Raw genomic sequence first — 17636 nt, forward strand, 5'->3', positions numbered from 1 at the left:
TTAATAATAAAAACCGCATTACTACAACTTTTGTGAATCTTGGATTTTAGATTAGATCAATGTGGAGCTAACAAGTGATACATAACACATCTGAGCAGCTGGTGAATTTAATCACCTTAGATGATACTTTAATTAATCATGTTTTCTTAACCCTAATTCATGTACCCTTTCTATTTTCTCACAGACAAAGCCCCAAACATAAGCAGGATGACCACAAACCTTCTAGCCACAGATCCAGTCGCAGTATGTCTTCTCCCTGCACTGCTCACAGTCGATCTGCCACGCCACATCAGAATGGGCACAAGAGTGGCAGTCATAATGGTCACCACAATCAAGGACATGGCATCAATCAAGAGAAAAATGTGGATGTATGTACACATTTGTGGTTTTGCATCAACATTAAGTTTTCATTGTGTATGTTCTTACTCTAGACTGCTACCTTTCTGTCCATTTCTTTCTTGTAGTAAGTAATGTACTAGTCCACTGGTCCTGCAATGAGGCTTCAATACTTTATATATCATATTTAAAAAGTATACTGTAATTCAGGTACATATATATCTGTCGAATACTATTGAGATAGGATCATACGTGTTGCCGGCTACTTTATTTGTAAACATTCTAAACAAAGCACTTTCGAGATCAAGATACTTTAATGTTCATTCCAAAACCTGGCCTAATAATTTTCATAAACCAAGTAAGGAAGAAGGGAGTGTGACTATAAAATGGGTTAAGTGTAGAGATGAGCGGATCGATTTGCTGTATACTAGGTCAGTATCCAGGTCAGTGTTACCTGGCTTGTAGACAGGAGTCCAGAGAATCTCTTACCTTCTGGCATCCCCTGCTCAGCAGTTGATTAGTCAAGGCTGGCGCCACGTCATCTATGTTTCATGCCCCACATGTGATGTTGCGCCAGCCCTGACGAATCAAATGCTGCGACTGAAACGCCGGAAGATAAAAGATTTGCAGTCTCTGTCCAGTGACAGGGACTCTGGACCGGAGTCCTGCAAATTCATCCCCGCTCATCTATAGTTAGCTGCTATCATCTTTTTTTTGTAAATACAGCCTCTAGATGTACTGTGCCTATTTACCTAGGGCGCTGTAGATGCTTGAGTTCAGGTTCCTCCTTTTAGACGTATCATATAAAAAAATCTTAAAATATTTTCAGCTTCCTCGATTCAGTGATTTCTAAATGACACTGTAAAGAAAATGTTATCGCATTTTTGAAGCAATGTAGAACATATGACATCTACTGTGTAAGGTTTTCATATACATGATAATATGTGACCTTCATGGTGACATTGATTACAAGACTTTGACATACAAATTTTCTGCAAAAATTAACTCAAGCAAAGAAAGATTTCTCCTAAGTCCCACATTCAATGAAATGTCATCTTCTATTGAGCAGCCTTGCTTGTACCTGATCCTGTGCTGTTCAATGTACATGTAGAGAGCAGTACAGTATATGACATGTAGTGCAGGCAGTACACTTCATGCAGAACAGGTAGAGTAGTGCAGTAAAAGTAGTTCAGGTAGATAATAGAACCATACATTTAGTACAGATACAGTACAGTACATGTAGTACAGGTAGATAATAGAACCATACATGTAGTACAGGTACGGTACAGTACATGTAGTACAAGTAGATAGTAGAACTATACATGTAGTACACATGCAGTACAGTACATGTAGTACAGGTAGATAGTAGAACCATACATGTAGTACAGATACAGTACAGTCAGTACATGTAGTACAGGTAGATAATAGAACCATACATGTAGTACAGATACGGTACAGTACATGTAGTACAAGTAGATAGTAGAACTATACATGTAGTACACATGCAGTACAGTACATGTAGTACAGGTAGATAATAGAACCATACATGTAGTACAGGTACGGTACAGTACATGTAGTACAAGTAGATAGTAGAACTATACATGTAGTACACATGCAGTACAGTACATGTAGTACAGGTAGATAATAGAACCATACATGTAGTACAGATATGGTAATGTACATGTTGTACAAGTAGATAGTAGAACTATACATGTAGTACAGGTAGATAGTAGAACCATACATGTAGTACAGATACAGTACAGTACATGTAGTAGAGGTAGATAATAGAACCATACATGTAGTACAGATACGGTACAGTACATGTACTACAGGTAGATAGTAGAACCAGACATGTAGCACAGATACAGTACAGTACATGTAGTACAGGTAGATAATAGAACCATACATGTAGTACAGATACGGTACAGTATATGTAGTACAAGTAGATAGCAGAACTATACATGTAGTACACATGCAGTACAGTACATGTAGTACAGGTAGATAATAGAACCATACATGTAGTACAGATACGGTACAGTACATGTAGTACAAGTAGATAGTAGAACTATACATGTAGTACACATGCAGTACAGTACATGTAGTACAGGTAGATAGTAGAACCATACATGTAGTGCAGATACAGTACAGTACATGTAGTACAGGTAGATAATAGAACCATACATGTAGTACAGATGCGGTGCAGTACATGTAGTACAAGTAGATAGTAGAAAATATACATGTAGTACAGATACGGTACAGTACATGTACTACAGGTAGATAGTAGAACCAGACATGTAGCACAGATACAGTACAGTACATGTAGTACAGATACGGTACAGTATATGTAGTACAAGTAGATAGCAGAACTATACATGTAGTACACATGCAGTACAGTACATGTAGTACAGGTAGATAATAGAACCATACATGTAGTACAGATACGGTACAGTACATGTAGTACAAGTAGATAGTAGAACTATACATGTAGTACACATGCAGTACAGTACATGTAGTACAGGTAGATAGTAGAACCATACATGTAGTGCAGATACAGTACAGTACATGTAGTACAGGTAGATAATAGAACCATACATGTAGTACAGATGCGGTGCAGTACATGTAGTACAAGTAGATAGTAGAAAATATACATTTAGTACAGATACAGTACAGTACATGTAGCACAGGTAGATAGTAGAACCATACATGTAGTACAGATACAGTACAGTACATGTAGTACAGGTAGATAATAGAACCATACATGTAGTACAGATATGGTACAGTACATGTAGTACAAGTAGATAGTAGAACTATACATGTAGTACAGGTAGATAGTAGAAACATACATGTAGTACAGGTAGATAATAGAACCAGACATGTAGTACATATTCGGTACAGTACATGTAGTACAAGTAGATAGTAGAACTATACATGTAGTACAGATACAGTACAGTACATGTAGTACAGGTAGATAATAGAACCATACATGTAGTACAGATACAGTACAGTACATGTAGTACAGGTAGATAATAGAACCAGACATGTAGTACATATTCGGTACAGTACATGTAGTACAAGTAGATAGTAGAATTATACATGTAGTACAGATACAGTACAGTACATGTAGTACAGGTAGATAATAGAACCAGACATGTAGTACATATACGGTACTGTACATGTCGTACAGGTAGATAGTAGAACCAGACATGTAGTACATATTCGGTACAGTACATGTAGTACAAGTAGAGTAGATAGTAGAACTATACATGTAGTACAGATACAGTACAGTACATGTAGTAGAGGTAGATAATAGAACCATACATGTAGTACAGATACGGTACAGTACATGTACTACAGGTAGATAGTAGAACCAGACATGTAGCACAGATACAGTACAGTACATGTAGTACAGGTAGATAATAGAACCATACATGTAGTACAGATACGGTACAGTACATGTAGTACAAGTAGATAGTAGAACTATACATGTAGTACACATGCAGTACAGTACATGTAGTACAGGTAGATAATAGAACCATACATGTAGTACAGATACGGTACAGTACATGTAGTACAAGTAGATAGTAGAACTATACATGTAGTACACATGCAGTACAGTACATGTAGTACAGGTAGATAGTAGAACCATACATGTAGTACAGATGCGGTGCAGTACATGTAGTACAAGTAGATAGTTGAAAATATACATGTAGTACAGATACAGTACAGTACATGTAGCACAGGTAGATAGTAGAACCATACATGTAGTACAGATATGGTACAGTACATGTAGTACAAGTAGATAGTAGAACTATACATGTAGTACAGGTAGATAGTAGAAACATACATGTAGTACAGATACAGTATAGTACATGTAGTACAGGTAGATAATAGAACCAGACATGTAGTACATATTCGGTACAGTACATGTAGTACAAGTAGATAGTAGAACTATACATGTAGTACAGATACAGTACAGTACATGTAGTACAGGTAGATAATAGAACCATACATGTAGTACAGATACAGTACAGTACATGTAGTACAGGTAGATAATAGAACCAGACATGTAGTACATATTCGGTACAGTACATGTAGTACAAGTAGATAGTAGAATTATACATGTAGTACAGATACAGTACAGTACATGTAGTACAGGTAGATAATAGAACCAGACATGTAGTACATATTCGGTACAGTACATGTAGTACAAGTAGATAGTAGAATTATACATGTAGTACAGATACAGTACAGTACATGTAGTACAGGTAGATAATAGAACCAGACATGTAGTACATATACGGCAGGCCCGGATTGGCAATATAACCAACCGGGCATTTTCCCGCTGGGCCGCTGTCACGTGGGCCGCGCCCGATCATCTGGCCGCTTGCCAGCTGCTGCGGCCACTGTTGCTCCTGCCGCCGGCCCTCTGCAGCACGGCGGTGATAGATTTCAAGTTCCTCCCGCACTGCAGGGAGATAAGCCGCCACGCCCCCCATCCTCGCCTTAGCATGAGACCCCCTCCCCCCCGCAGCCACTCACAGCGTCGCACTCGCTTGCCTGCTCGCTCTGTTCGCAGGACCTGTGATGAGGTCACAGGAGGGGAGGAGTCAGAGGGTCACATGATCAGGAGCCTTTGTCCAGACCCCCGATCATGTCACCCCTGACTCCGCCCCTCCTGTGACCTCATTACAGGTCCTGTGCGCTCAGCCTTGCCTCTTGGTGTCTGCAAGACTCTGCTGTGCTGTTGTCATGGTGCTGGTTGAGGTAAGTATGTGTGGGGTCAGGATTTACAGTGTGGATGTAGCAGAGCTGTGTGTGTACGAGGTGTACGGAGCGGAGCCGTGTGTGTACGAGGTGTACGGAGCGGAGCCGTGTGTGTACGAGGTGTACGGAGCGGAGCAGTGTGTACAAGGTGTACGGAGAGGAGCCGCGCGTGTACAAGGTGTACGGAGAGGAGCCGCGCGTGTACGAGGTGTACGGAGAGGAGCCGCGCGTGTACGAGGTGTACGGAGAGGAGCCGCGCGTGTACGAGGTGTACGGAGAGGAGCCGCGTGTACGAGGTGTACGGAGCGGAACCGTGTGTACGAGGTGTACGGAGCGGAGCCGTGTGTACGAGGTGTACGGAGCGGAGCCGTGTGTACGAGGTGTACGGAGCGGAGCCGTGTGTACGAGGTGTACGGAGCGGAACCGTGTGTACGAGGTGTACGGAGCGGAGCCGTGTGTGTATGAGGTGTACGGAGCGGAGCCGTGTGTACGAGGTGTACGGAGCGGAGCCGTGTGTACGAGGTGTACGGAGCGGAGCCGTGTGTACGAGGTGTACGGAGCGGAACCGTGTGTACGAGGTGTACGGAGCGGAGCCGCGTGCACGAGGTGTACGGAGCGGAGCCGCGTGTACGAGGTGTACGGAGCGGAGCCGTGTGTACGAGGTGTACGGAGCGGAACCGTGTGTACGAGGTGTACGGAGAGGAGCCGTGTGTGTGTATGAGGTGTACGGAGAGGAGCCGTGTGTGTGTATGAGGTGTACGGAGAGGAGCCGTGTGTACGAGGTGTACGGAGCGGAGCCGTGTGTACGAGGTGTACGGAGCGGAGCCGTGTGTGTACGAGGTGTACGGAGCAGAGCCGTGTGTGTACGAGGTGTACGGAGCAGAGCCGTGTGTGTACGAGGTGTACGGAGAGGAGCCGTGTGTGTGTATGAGGTGTACGGAGAGGAGCCGTGTGTATGAGGTGTACGGAGCGGAGCCGTGTGTATGAGGTGTACGGAGCGGAGCCGTGTGTGTACGAGGTGTACGGAGCGGAGCCGTGTGTGTACGAGGTGTACGGAGCGGAGCCGTGTGTGTACGAGGTGTACGGAGCGGAGCCGTGTGTGTACGAGGTGTACGGAGCGGAGCCGTGTGTGTACGAGGTGTACGGAGCGGAGCCGTGTGTGTACGAGGTGTACGGAGCGGAGCCGTGTGTGTACGAGGTGTACGGAGCGGAGCCGTGTGTGTACGAGGTGTACGGAGCGGAGCCGTGTGTGTACGAGGTGTACGGAGCAGAGCCGTGTGTGTACGAGGTGTACGGAGCAGAGCCGTGTGTGTACGAGGTGTACGGAGCAGAGCCGTGTGTGTACGAGGTGTACGGAGCAGAGCCGTGTGTGTACGAGGTGTACGGAGCAGAGCCGTGTGTGTACGAGGTGTACGGAGCAGAGCCGTGTGTGTACGAGGTGTACGGAGCAGAGCCGTGTGTGTACGAGGTGTACGGAGCAGAGCCGTGTGTGTACGAGGTGTACGGAGCAGAGCCGTGTGTGTACGAGGTGTGCGGAGCAGAGCCGTGTGTGTACGAGGTGTGCGGAGCAGAGCCGTGTGTGTACGAGGTGTACGGAGCAGAGCCGTGTGTGTACGAGGTGTACGGAGAGGAGCCGTGTGTGTGTACGAGGTGTACGGAGCGGAGCCGTGTGTGTACGAGGTGTACGGAGCGGAGCCGTGTGTGTACGAGGTGTACGGAGCGGAGCCGTGTGTGTACGAGGTGTACGGAGAGGAGCCGTGTGTGTACGAGGTGTACGGAGAGGAGCCGTGTGTGTGTACGAGGTGGACGGAGCGGAGCCGCGCGTGTACGAGGTGTACGGAGAGGAGCCACGCGTGTATGAGGTGTACGGAGAGGAGCCACGCGTGTACGAGGTGGACGGAGTGGAGCCGTGTGTGTATGGAGTGGAGCCATATGTGTACGGGATGTACGGAGCGGAGCCGCGTGTGTTTGGGGTATACAGAGCGGAGCCATATGTGTACGGGATGTACGGAGCGGAGCCAAGTGTGTACAAAGCATACAAAGCGGGCTTTTCCCACGGACACAGGAGTACACGGCGGAGCCCCGAGGAGCATTTTAAAACACACATGACGTTCCACCTGAAGTGATGTGCTGGAATCTAACCGGAAATGAGATAATTTCTTGAGGAGATTGTGACGGAACCAGGAATGCTTCAGATCCATCACCGTGTCCTCCTCCGACAGCGCAGACAGCAGGATCGCCTTGGAATCGGGGATGCCGGCCATGTGAGCGGATCATGATAGGTCCTGCACCGGGAGGCTCAGGTGGGCATTACAATGGGAGCCGGGCTGCTATAGTATCTTTGTAGAATCTTTCTTTATTTCTTTCTCTCTTTCTCTGTTCTTTCATTCTCTGTTCTGTCTTTCCCTCATTTTCTTTCTCTCTCTGTTCTTTCTTTCTCTCTCTGTTCTTTCTTTCTCTCTCTAATCTTTCTTTTTTCTCTCTCTGTTCTTTCTTCCCCTCTTTCTTTCTTTTTCTTTCCTCTCTTTCTCTCTGTTCTTTCTTTCTTTTCTTTACTTCTTTCTTTCCCCTCTTTCTTTCTCTCTCTGTTCTGTCTCTCACTGTTCTTTCTTTGTCTCTCACTGTTCTTTCTTTCTTTCCCCTTTCTTTCTCGCTCTCTCTGTTTTCTTTTTTCTCTCTCTCTGTTTTCTCTCTTCCTTAGTGCCAGTCAGTGTGCCCATAATGCCAGCCACTGTGCCCTCAGTACCAGTCAGTGTGATCAGCAGTGCTAAATGGGTGAGATTAGGTGTGGACATGGGTGTGACTAGTTGTGAAATGGGTGTGGTTGGGCGTGGCCAAAACTTGCAGCGGCGCGCAATTGTCCATCTTTCCCTTCTTCAAAAGTTGGGAGGTATGATAGGGGCGGCTATGACCAGGGGGTCTGGTTGCCCAATAGAGAGCAGTTCTGCCAGGAATTCTGTAATCATGCATACAAAAGGGGACAGAGATTTGGGAGGAGTACTGTACCTAAAAGCAATAAATAGGACTGAGCTGAAATACTGGGCACAGCTCTGACTACATGTTATATAGTCGTGTTAATCTCCTCTCACTTCTTGTAAACTACAAGTGTACAAAGATATTATATAGTCACAATGTGACTAGTGGGCCTGTGTAACTTCAAATGCCAGGGCTGAATTTTAGTCCCAGTCCGGCCCTGATATACGGTACTGTACATGTAGTACAGGTAGATAGTAGAACCATACATGTAGTACATATACGGTACAGTACATGTAGTACAGGTAGATAGTAGAACCAGACATGTGGCGCAGATACAGCACAGTACATATAGTACAGGTAGATAACAGTATGGTACATGTTGTACAGATACGGTATAGTACATGTAGCACAGGTAGATGACAGTATGGTACATGTAGTGCAGGTACTGAGCAGTGCAATACATGTTGCTCTGTATTATTCTGTTGAAGAGCACTACCGGAGGGCCAGTCATTGCACCTTATTAATACAGCATCCATGGATCCTCACTACTTTTCCCCAGTGTGATGCAGTGGCCTACTTTGGACAATCACATACATTATTCCAGGCAAATGTATGTACTGATTGATGGAATATCCCTGCCAGATGCCACAGCCGATCAGCACTGTGCATTTGCTTATTTGGCAGAGATGCTCATACTGTATATAACCAAAGTAGTAAACTAAAAAAAAGCAGAAGGACAGTACTGCTATCTGTCTCCTCAGGTGTTGCCCTCAATAAAATATTCACTTTTTTACCTTTCCTTAGTTTACTCTTTAACCCCTTCGCTTCGCAGCCCTTTTTTGTCTTTGTGTTTCTGATTTTCGTTCCCCTTCTTCCAAGAGCCATAACTTTTTTATTTTTCTGTTAATATGGCCATGTAAGGGCTTGTTTTTTGCGGGACGAGTTGTACTTTTGAACGACATCATTGCTTTTACAATGTTGTGTACTAGAAAACAGGAAAAAAATTCCAAGTGTGGTGAAATTGCAAAAAAGTGCAATTCTACAACTGTTTTTTGTATTTTTTTTACCATGTTCACCAAATGCTAAAACTAACTGGACATTATGAGTCTCCAGGTCTTTACAAGTTCATAGACACCAAACATGTCTAGGTTATTTTTTATTTAAGTGGTGAAAAAAAAATCAAAATTTTGTTAGAAAAAAAAAATTGCGTCATTTTCCGAGACCCATAGCGTCTCAATTTTTTGTTATCTGGGGTTGGGTGAGGGCTTATTTTTTGCGTGCTGATCTGACGTTTTTAATTATACCATTTTGGTGCAGATACGTTCTTTTGATCTCCCGTTATTGCATTTTAATGCAATGTTGTGGCGACCAAATATCTATCAATATTTTTTATTGATAGATCGGGCGATTCTGAACACTGCGATACCAAATATTTGTATGTTTGATTTTTTTATTGTTTTATTTTAAATGTGTCAAAGGGGGTGATTTGAACTTTTCTTTTTTTTCTTTTTTTAATATTTTTAAAAACTTTTTTTTTTTAACTTTTGACATGCTTCAATAGTCTCTATGGGAGACTAGAAGCTGCCATAACCTGATCGGCTCTGCTACATACAAGTGATGATTAGATCACCTGTATGTCGCAGAATTGCTGACTTGCTATGGGTGCCAACCATCGGGCGGCGCTCATAGCAGTACATCATTGACAACCGTAGGAGTCTCCTGGAGGCCTCTGATTGTCATGTCGACCCATCAGTGACCTGCAGTTACGTGTCAGGGGTCACCAGATTTCCAGCGTCATTGCCGGAAGCACGCGTTAAATGCCGCTGACACAGTTTGACAGCGGTATTTAATGGGTTAACAGCCATGGGTGGATCGCGATTCCACCCGCGGCTGTTCCGGGCACATGTCAGCTGTTCAAAACATGTGCCGGAAAAGATGTGGGCTCAGCGCCAAAGCCCATATCAAAGGGGTTAAATTATTGACATATTTATTACATTTATAGCTTATTAACATTTTGCCAATTATTTTTAAATCATTTTTGTAATTACATGCCTTTGATAGAGTTGCTGCTCTCGGATTACGTGGCAAAAACCTGGTAAACCATTCCCTTTAAAGGGTTTGCATAGGACAAAGATATTGATGACCTTAGCATAGTTCATCAATATAACAATGTTGGTGGTCACATTAAAGGGAATGGGGGCTGAGCTGCAGTACTCGCGAATGGCCACTATACGATGTACAGAGCTGTAGTGTTCTGACGCGATACACTGTGTAGTTCCGATGGCCCGGGATCTGGTAACAGGTCATCAGTATTGTAGTTCTGGACAACAACTTTCGTTTCAGAGATTAAAGCAGCAGAAGAACATTGTCAAATATAACTACAAATAAGTAAAAAGATGCACACCAAAAACATTTTTTTACATTTTAGGTGAAGTAGTCTTGGATGTTTTGTGAATACATATTTGACATTTAAATGTAGTATTTCAATCAGATACAATTTTATAATTAATTAAATTAAATTAGTATTTAAATTAAAGTAGTATTTTTCATAAGGATAAGAATAAAAACAGCAGCAAAATTAAATGAAAAGTGTAAAAAAAAAATGAAATTTAAATAAAAATAAAAAGTCATATTAATAATTTGATATATTACAAATTATTTTTTTTGTTTTATTTGTTTTGAATTTGTTTAAAATTAGTTTAAACACATTTTTTAGTTTCTGTTTAGCCTAAATACTGTTATATTTAGATTGAATAAACATTTATCTAGATGAGCTTGAAAAGAAATACAGTAGAAGCAATAATTACTTAAGTGAAAAAAGGAAAAAATAAGTTAATATATATTTATATTTTAAATGTATATATTATTTTGAATTTATATTTCATGCAAATTCAGAATTGCATTGCTGTCAGTTTTAAACACTTACTTGAGATCAAATATACTGTGTATTTTTTTCTAAATTATAGAAATATTTCTTGTGCAGTAAGGTTCTTAACTTTGTTTTTTTATTATAATAGAACTGTACATATGTAGCTTTTTGTAACATGACCCATACTCTGATGGTACAAGATATCTTGATGCAGAAAACTGTAACTCAACACCTAAGGCCTCTTTCACACTTCAGTTATTTGCATCAGTTACAATCCGCCAAAAAGGCAGAGAAGCGGATCCGTTGTCAACTGATGTGAACGGATGGCACAGGATCCGTTTTTAGACGGATCCTGAAAATGAGGAAATTTAAAGGAATCGCTGCCCGGGAAGAGAGAGAGAGAGAATTTTTCTTTTTTTGTCCGGCACCCAGAAAGAATTGCGGGTTAAATGAGTGTCTGGAGGATCCGCCACAGGAAAAAACGTTGCAAGCTCCGTTTTGAAATCTTTGAGGATGGTGACGGACAGGAACTTTTGGCGGATCCGCAAAAAAAACGGATGCAACGGACGGCAATCCGTCACAATCCGCCAATAATGGAAGTCAATGGGGAAAAAAACGGATCCTCAAAAGAAAATTGCGGATCCGTTTTTTTCAAAACCTGGCGGATTGTGACTGATTGTAAAAAACGGAAGTGTGAAAGAGGCCTAACTTGACATGCTCAGTGGCTTGTGTTGTGTTTCTGCACCGTTTCTGGTATAGTTAACACATTGTGTTTTTGGTTAAAACGTTTTACTTCTACAGTTTAAGTTTCTTCGTTTAACTGAAAAGCTATGGAAAACAATGTAATCAGTACTGAAAAATTAATGGTCTGTTGCTGGGGATTAGGTGCGTGCTTTCTATACGTGGTTGGTAACTTAGGACGGGAGTGTTGAGTATATCAGTATACACTATCAGATCTAATGGAGAGAAGAAATGATACATTTCCACAAAAATATCAGGCATATCAGAAACTATATCACCAACTCGTGACAAATATGTTTGATATGGCAGCTAAACGCCTTAATGAATAATTACAATGCTTGGGGGGGTTGTGTGTGTGTGTTTTCATTTTAAACTAAATTTACCTTCTTGTAAAAATAGTTTCAAAGGGGTATTTCCATCTTGTATATGCATGGCCTATCCACATTATGTATGGTGAATGTATAGTAGCCCTTGGTTCCACCAATGGTACCTGCATATGTTTCTAGAATGAGACCCTGACATGCACTTCCGTCAGTAGAGAGGAGATCAGAACTTCCATTCATTTGTATGGCAATTTCAACTACCATACTTCTCAACTGACACAACATCATGTAACAGGTTTCCATTCTTGATGTAGATGTAGATTCCCTTGGTAGGACCCAGATCTACTACACATTTGTGGTATATCAACTGGATATGCCATAAATCTATAAGATGTGAAGTTACATGTATCTCTAGAATGGGACCCTTATGCACACACTGGTAGTGGAGAGGTAGTTGGAACTTCCATTCATTTGTACAGGAATTTCAACCTCTTCCTCGTTGACAACATCATGCAACAGGGCTCCATTCTTGAAATAGATGCAGATTCTATTGGTGGGATCAAGACCTACTATATCTTGTAGAAAGGGAAATGTATCGAGCAGTCGGATCCTTTTCTAAAATCACTTTTTATTAAAAAGTATAAAAATGCTTATTAGCCATCACCATCATAAATGAGCAATTGCTTTTCATACTAAGTCCTTAATTATTGCATGATTACATGATGCAATAATTAAGAATTTTGTCTAAAACAGGTTTGCTCATTTTATTTATTGGAGATGGCAAATGTGTTTTTTTTTTTTAATTTTTAATAAAAAGTTATCTGACTGCCAGATACACTCTCCTTTCTACAATATATCTTTGGACTTATGACCTTGTGAGCTTCCATGCTCAATAGATAGTTGGAATGACCTTGATTCTTTATTAATTTTTGCTATACATTTGTGGTATGTTCTTTGGAGATGCCATAAATCAGTAAGAGGTGAAAAAACATGCATGTATCTCTAGAACTGGACCCTGATGCAAATCACTAGAGTTGAGCGACTTTGGTGGAATGGGGTTTCATGAAACAAAATTTGTTTCAGATGAAACTGGTCCGACTAGGGCAAAAAAAGTCGGAGTTTCGGCCGAAACCCGACCCCAATGCAAGGCAATGGGAAATAAAAGTCGGCATTGAGTGGATGACATTCATCCACTCAATGCCGACTTTTATTTCCTATTGACTTGCATTGGGGTCGGGTTTCGGCCGAAACTCCGACTTTTTTTGCCCTAGTCGGACCAGTTTCATCTGAAACAAATTTTGTTTCATGAAACCCGATCTGACCAAAGTCGCTCAACTCTACAAATCACCATCAGTGGAGAAGTGGCTGTATGGCAATTCTTGCAAGGTCTTTCCTGACAACATAATTCAACAGGGCCCCATTCATGGGGTAGAAACAGATTTCATTGGTGGAGCCTGGATCTACTATTCACTTATGGTGTATCCTATGGGTATGCCGTAAATTGCCAAGATAGGAGTACCCTTTTGTTCACTACTGTTTTGTTTTAAATAGTTTTCATTCATGTATATCTTCCAATGTTTTGCATAATGTATACTACTGAAATAACTTTGCAAACTGGCCAAGCTAATTTCAAATGACATTTCAGCCTGACCTATCACGGATTTCAGACTTTAAGCAAAAAATGGATGGGGCATGTTGGTTTTCAAAATCCTTTATTCTGACAGAAGATAAGCTACTGATATGGTGTTTAGCAACAATGATTTGTCACCCTCTTCCATAGTGAATACATTATCATGCACTGTACAGTGTGTATGTTTATGTACAGTTCAGAGGAGATATGGGTAGAGGTCAAAACAACAATCATATGTTTGTTTTTGCAAAAATAAAAAGGATGTGGTACAGTGACATGTTATTATACTGTTATTGTAAACAGTTAAGCAAGCTGACAATGAAATTATCTCTTAAAGGGCTAAAGTTATAGAGGAAAAAGGAAAATGGGCCGATGCAAAAGTTGTGACATCCTGCATAGTTAGTACCCAGTAGCACCCACTTTTGCAAGTTTCACAGCTTGTAAACGCTTTTTGTAGCCAGCCAAGAGTCTTTCAAAACTTGTTTGAGAGATTTTTATCTGTTGTTCCTTCCTGGGTCATCTTGCATGCACTGCTATTTTGAGGTCTAGGCACTAGAGATGGGCGGACACCTGGATGTCTGGGTCCAGCGGGTTTAGCCGAACAGTTACAAAAAGTTTGAGTGTGGCTATCAGAACAATACCCAGTCCCGAGCTTGGACCCCATTCACTTCAATGGGGGCCCTGAACATCCAGTGTTTGCCACGCTGTCATGTGCATGACATCGCATGTTAAACACCTCTCGCTGTCAAATTATTTATTTAAATAAACAATTAAAAATAATGGCTTGAGGTCCCTCCCATTTTTGACAACTAGCCTTGCTAAAGCTCACAGCTGGAGGCTCGTTTTCTCAGGCTGGTAAGGGGCCATGGATATTGCCCCCTCAGCCAAAAAATAGCAGCCCGCAGCCGCCCAGAAAAGGCACATCTATTAGAAGCGCCAATCCTGGCGCTTTGCTCGGCTCTTCCAACTTGCCCTGTAGCGGTGGCAAGTGAGGTTCATATCTGTGGGGATGATGTAATTTTTGTATTTTTAGGTGATATCAAGCCCATGGATTCATAATGGAAAGGTGTCTATAAGACACCCATCCATTATTAATCCTATAATTATATGGTAAATAAAGACACAGTCAAAATAAAGTTTTTTTTTATTTGAAATTAAAATAAAACACACTTTTACTTTTTTATTTAAAAATAACAAACCCAGTTGTACTCATCTAACCCCTAATTCCATTGAATACTTTGTCTCCTGTAATAAAACAAAAATAAAAAATAACAATATCCCTCACCTGTCCATCGTTCTGACCCACGCCGTAATCCATGTCTCGGGGATAAACAGTTTTCATCTTGGACAGTGCCAAGATGCGACTGTCCTGGCTGAGAATCACTGGGGAATGAGCTGCTGTGAGTGCAGCTCAGTGACTAACGGTGATGTAATCGAGGTTACTGCTGTTCACTGAGGTTGCGTTCCAAACAAAGCCCCTGAACTGCAGTGATGTCAGTGAGATCCCCGCTAGCACAGTGAGAAAAAGTCTCACGGTGCAAAGGCGAGTTCACCGCAGTGAAATTCTTCCAGTGAACTGTGGTGAACTCACCTCTGAGCCGTGAGACTTTTTCTCACTGTGCTAGCGGGGATCTCACCGAGGTCACCGCAGTTCAGCCTGGCTGGGAATGCAGTCTCAGTGTCCGGCAGTAACCTCAATAAGGTCACCATTGCTCACTGATGCTACGCTTGCAGCAGCTCATTCACCAGTGGTTCTCAGCCTGGACGGTCGCATTTTGGCACCGTCCATGTTGAAAACTATTTATCCCCCAGACATGGATTACGGCGTGCGACAGAACGACAGACAGGTGAGGGATTTTGTTGTTTTTTCTATTTTTGTTTTGTTACCGGAGACGAGGGATTCTGTGGAATTAGGCGTTAGGTGAATACAACTGTGTTTGTTATTTTTAAATAAAAAAGTAAAAGTGTTTTGTTTATTTCAAGTAAAAGACTTTATTCTGGCCGTGGCTTTATTTACAATATAACTATAGGATTAGTAATGAATAGGTGTCTTATAGACGCCTCTCCATTACTAAGCCATGGTCTTGATTTCACCTGACAATACAATACGTGACATCAATCCCACATCAATCCCACAAATATGAACCTCACTTGTCACCGCTACAAAGCAAGTGGGATGAGTCGCTCAAAGCTCCAGAATTGGTGCATCTAATAGATGTGCCTTTTCTTGGCGTTGGGGGGAGGCAACATCCATGGCCTCTTACCAGCCTGAGAATAGAAGCCCCAACTGTCTGCTTTAGCAAGGCTGATTGTCAAAAATGGGGGATCCCACACCATTTTTTTAAGTTACTTATTTAAATAATTAAAAAATACAGCCTGGGGACCCCTCTGAAGCTGGCAGCTGAGGGTTGCAGCCCAAAGCTGTGAGTTTGGCCTGGTGGCTTGTTATAAAAAATACAGGGTAACCCACACTGTTTTTTTAAATTATTTATTTACAGTGCAGGCGCCAGCTGATGAATACTCCCATCAGCCGCTCCTGCTCTCGCTGTTATTAACGGCAGCAGGCATCAGCTGATGGGAGCAGTACTCCCAGCAGCAGACACCAATGACCAGAGGTAAACTTTATACCTACGATCAGCTGTGCGCTCACACTGTCTTTTGACAGCGTGGGACCTGCAGTTGTCTGACTGCCGGTGATGATTTTACCGCTGATCAGAATCAGTCTTTGCCACACTCTCATGTGCATGACAGTGCAACAAATACCCCGTGTTCGGGGGGCCGAGCCCAAACAGTAACATGGACTTCCTGGTGAAGTCCGAGTTCGGCGTCCGTGCCCGAACAGTAGGTGTTTGGTACAGACGCCGAACTTTACTGTTAGGGTTCACCTAGCTCTACTAGCCACAGATTTTCAATGAAGTTCAGATCAGGGGACTGTGAGGGCTATTGTAAAACCTTCAGCTTGCGAATTTTGAGGTAGACAATTGTGAATTTTGATCAATATCCATGTGCAGAAGCGATCTTCTTTTCAACTTCAGCTTTTTTACAGTTTGTGTTATGTTTGCATTAAGAATTTTTGAGATGTCAGTAAATCCATTCTTCACTCTGTACGTGAAATGTTCCCCATGACATTGACTGCAACACAACGCCAAAGCATAATTTATCCACCCCCATGCTTAATAGTTGGCAAGATGTAACCTTTTTTCTCCACACATACCTTTGATTATTGTGGCCAAAGAGTTCAATTTTAAAGTCATCGGTCCACAGGACTTAATTCCAAAACGTATTAGTCTTTTGCACACTTCTGACACTGAATTTTATGGTGAGGATGCAGGAGAGGTTTTCTTCTGATGACTCTTCCATGAAGACCATATTTGTGCAAATGTCTCTGAACTGAATTACCTTTCAATCCTACGAGCAGCTCTCACTGAAATTTAGCTTGGACTTCCAGAGTCTTATCTTGACCTCCACTCTTCCTGTTAACTGCCATTTCATGCAGTTTTCATTTGAAAATGCTTTGCTAGCTTCTTACATCCTTCTTCTGTTTTGTGGACCTCCATTATTTTTATTTTCAGAGTGCTAGGCATTTGCTTAGAATAACCCATGGCTGCTGATTTTTGGCACAAGGTTAGAGGAGGCTGAGTTTATAAACCTGGGAAAATTGCATTACTTGGCCTTTTCTATTGAAGATATTGAACAAGCCATAACCCTAACAGGCTAATTAAGGTCTGAAACCTTGGTCAAAGTTATCTAATCACACAAATCTCCAAAGGTGCTGAAACTTTTTCATCCGCTCATTTTCCTTTTTGTAATTTTTAAAATGTAAAAAATGACAATTTATATTGTGAGGATCTTAGATTGTGGGTTGTAATTATCACCTAGACAGGTTAACAATGCAATTATTTTTTATTCCTTATGTCCATGGTCTTACAGCAGCTCCAGGTAGATGATCCCAATGCAATGCCCCTGTCTACAAGATCCCAACCCGGGGCCAGTAGTT

The 17636-nt window shown here is 42.1% G+C and overlaps 1 protein-coding gene across 2 annotated transcripts in view; it reads left to right on the plus strand.

Annotated features, from left to right (window-relative positions):
- SRRM3 (serine/arginine repetitive matrix 3) overlaps positions 1–17636 on the plus strand; it is a 713909-nt gene that overhangs the window by 656003 nt on the left and 40270 nt on the right. For both annotated transcript variants that reach the window (XM_073573890.1, XM_073573882.1), the window contains exon 12: positions 185–368. In XM_073573890.1, coding sequence (XP_073429991.1) covers positions 185–368 — 184 coding nt within the window. The remainder of the gene's footprint in view (positions 1–184; positions 369–17636) is intronic.

The sequence above is a fragment of the Dendrobates tinctorius genome, unplaced genomic scaffold (genome assembly GCF_039654945.1).
Source record: "Dendrobates tinctorius isolate UK_male_01 unplaced genomic scaffold, ASM3965494v1 ptg000007l, whole genome shotgun sequence".
NCBI classification, from domain to species: domain Eukaryota; kingdom Metazoa; phylum Chordata; class Amphibia; order Anura; family Dendrobatidae; genus Dendrobates; species Dendrobates tinctorius.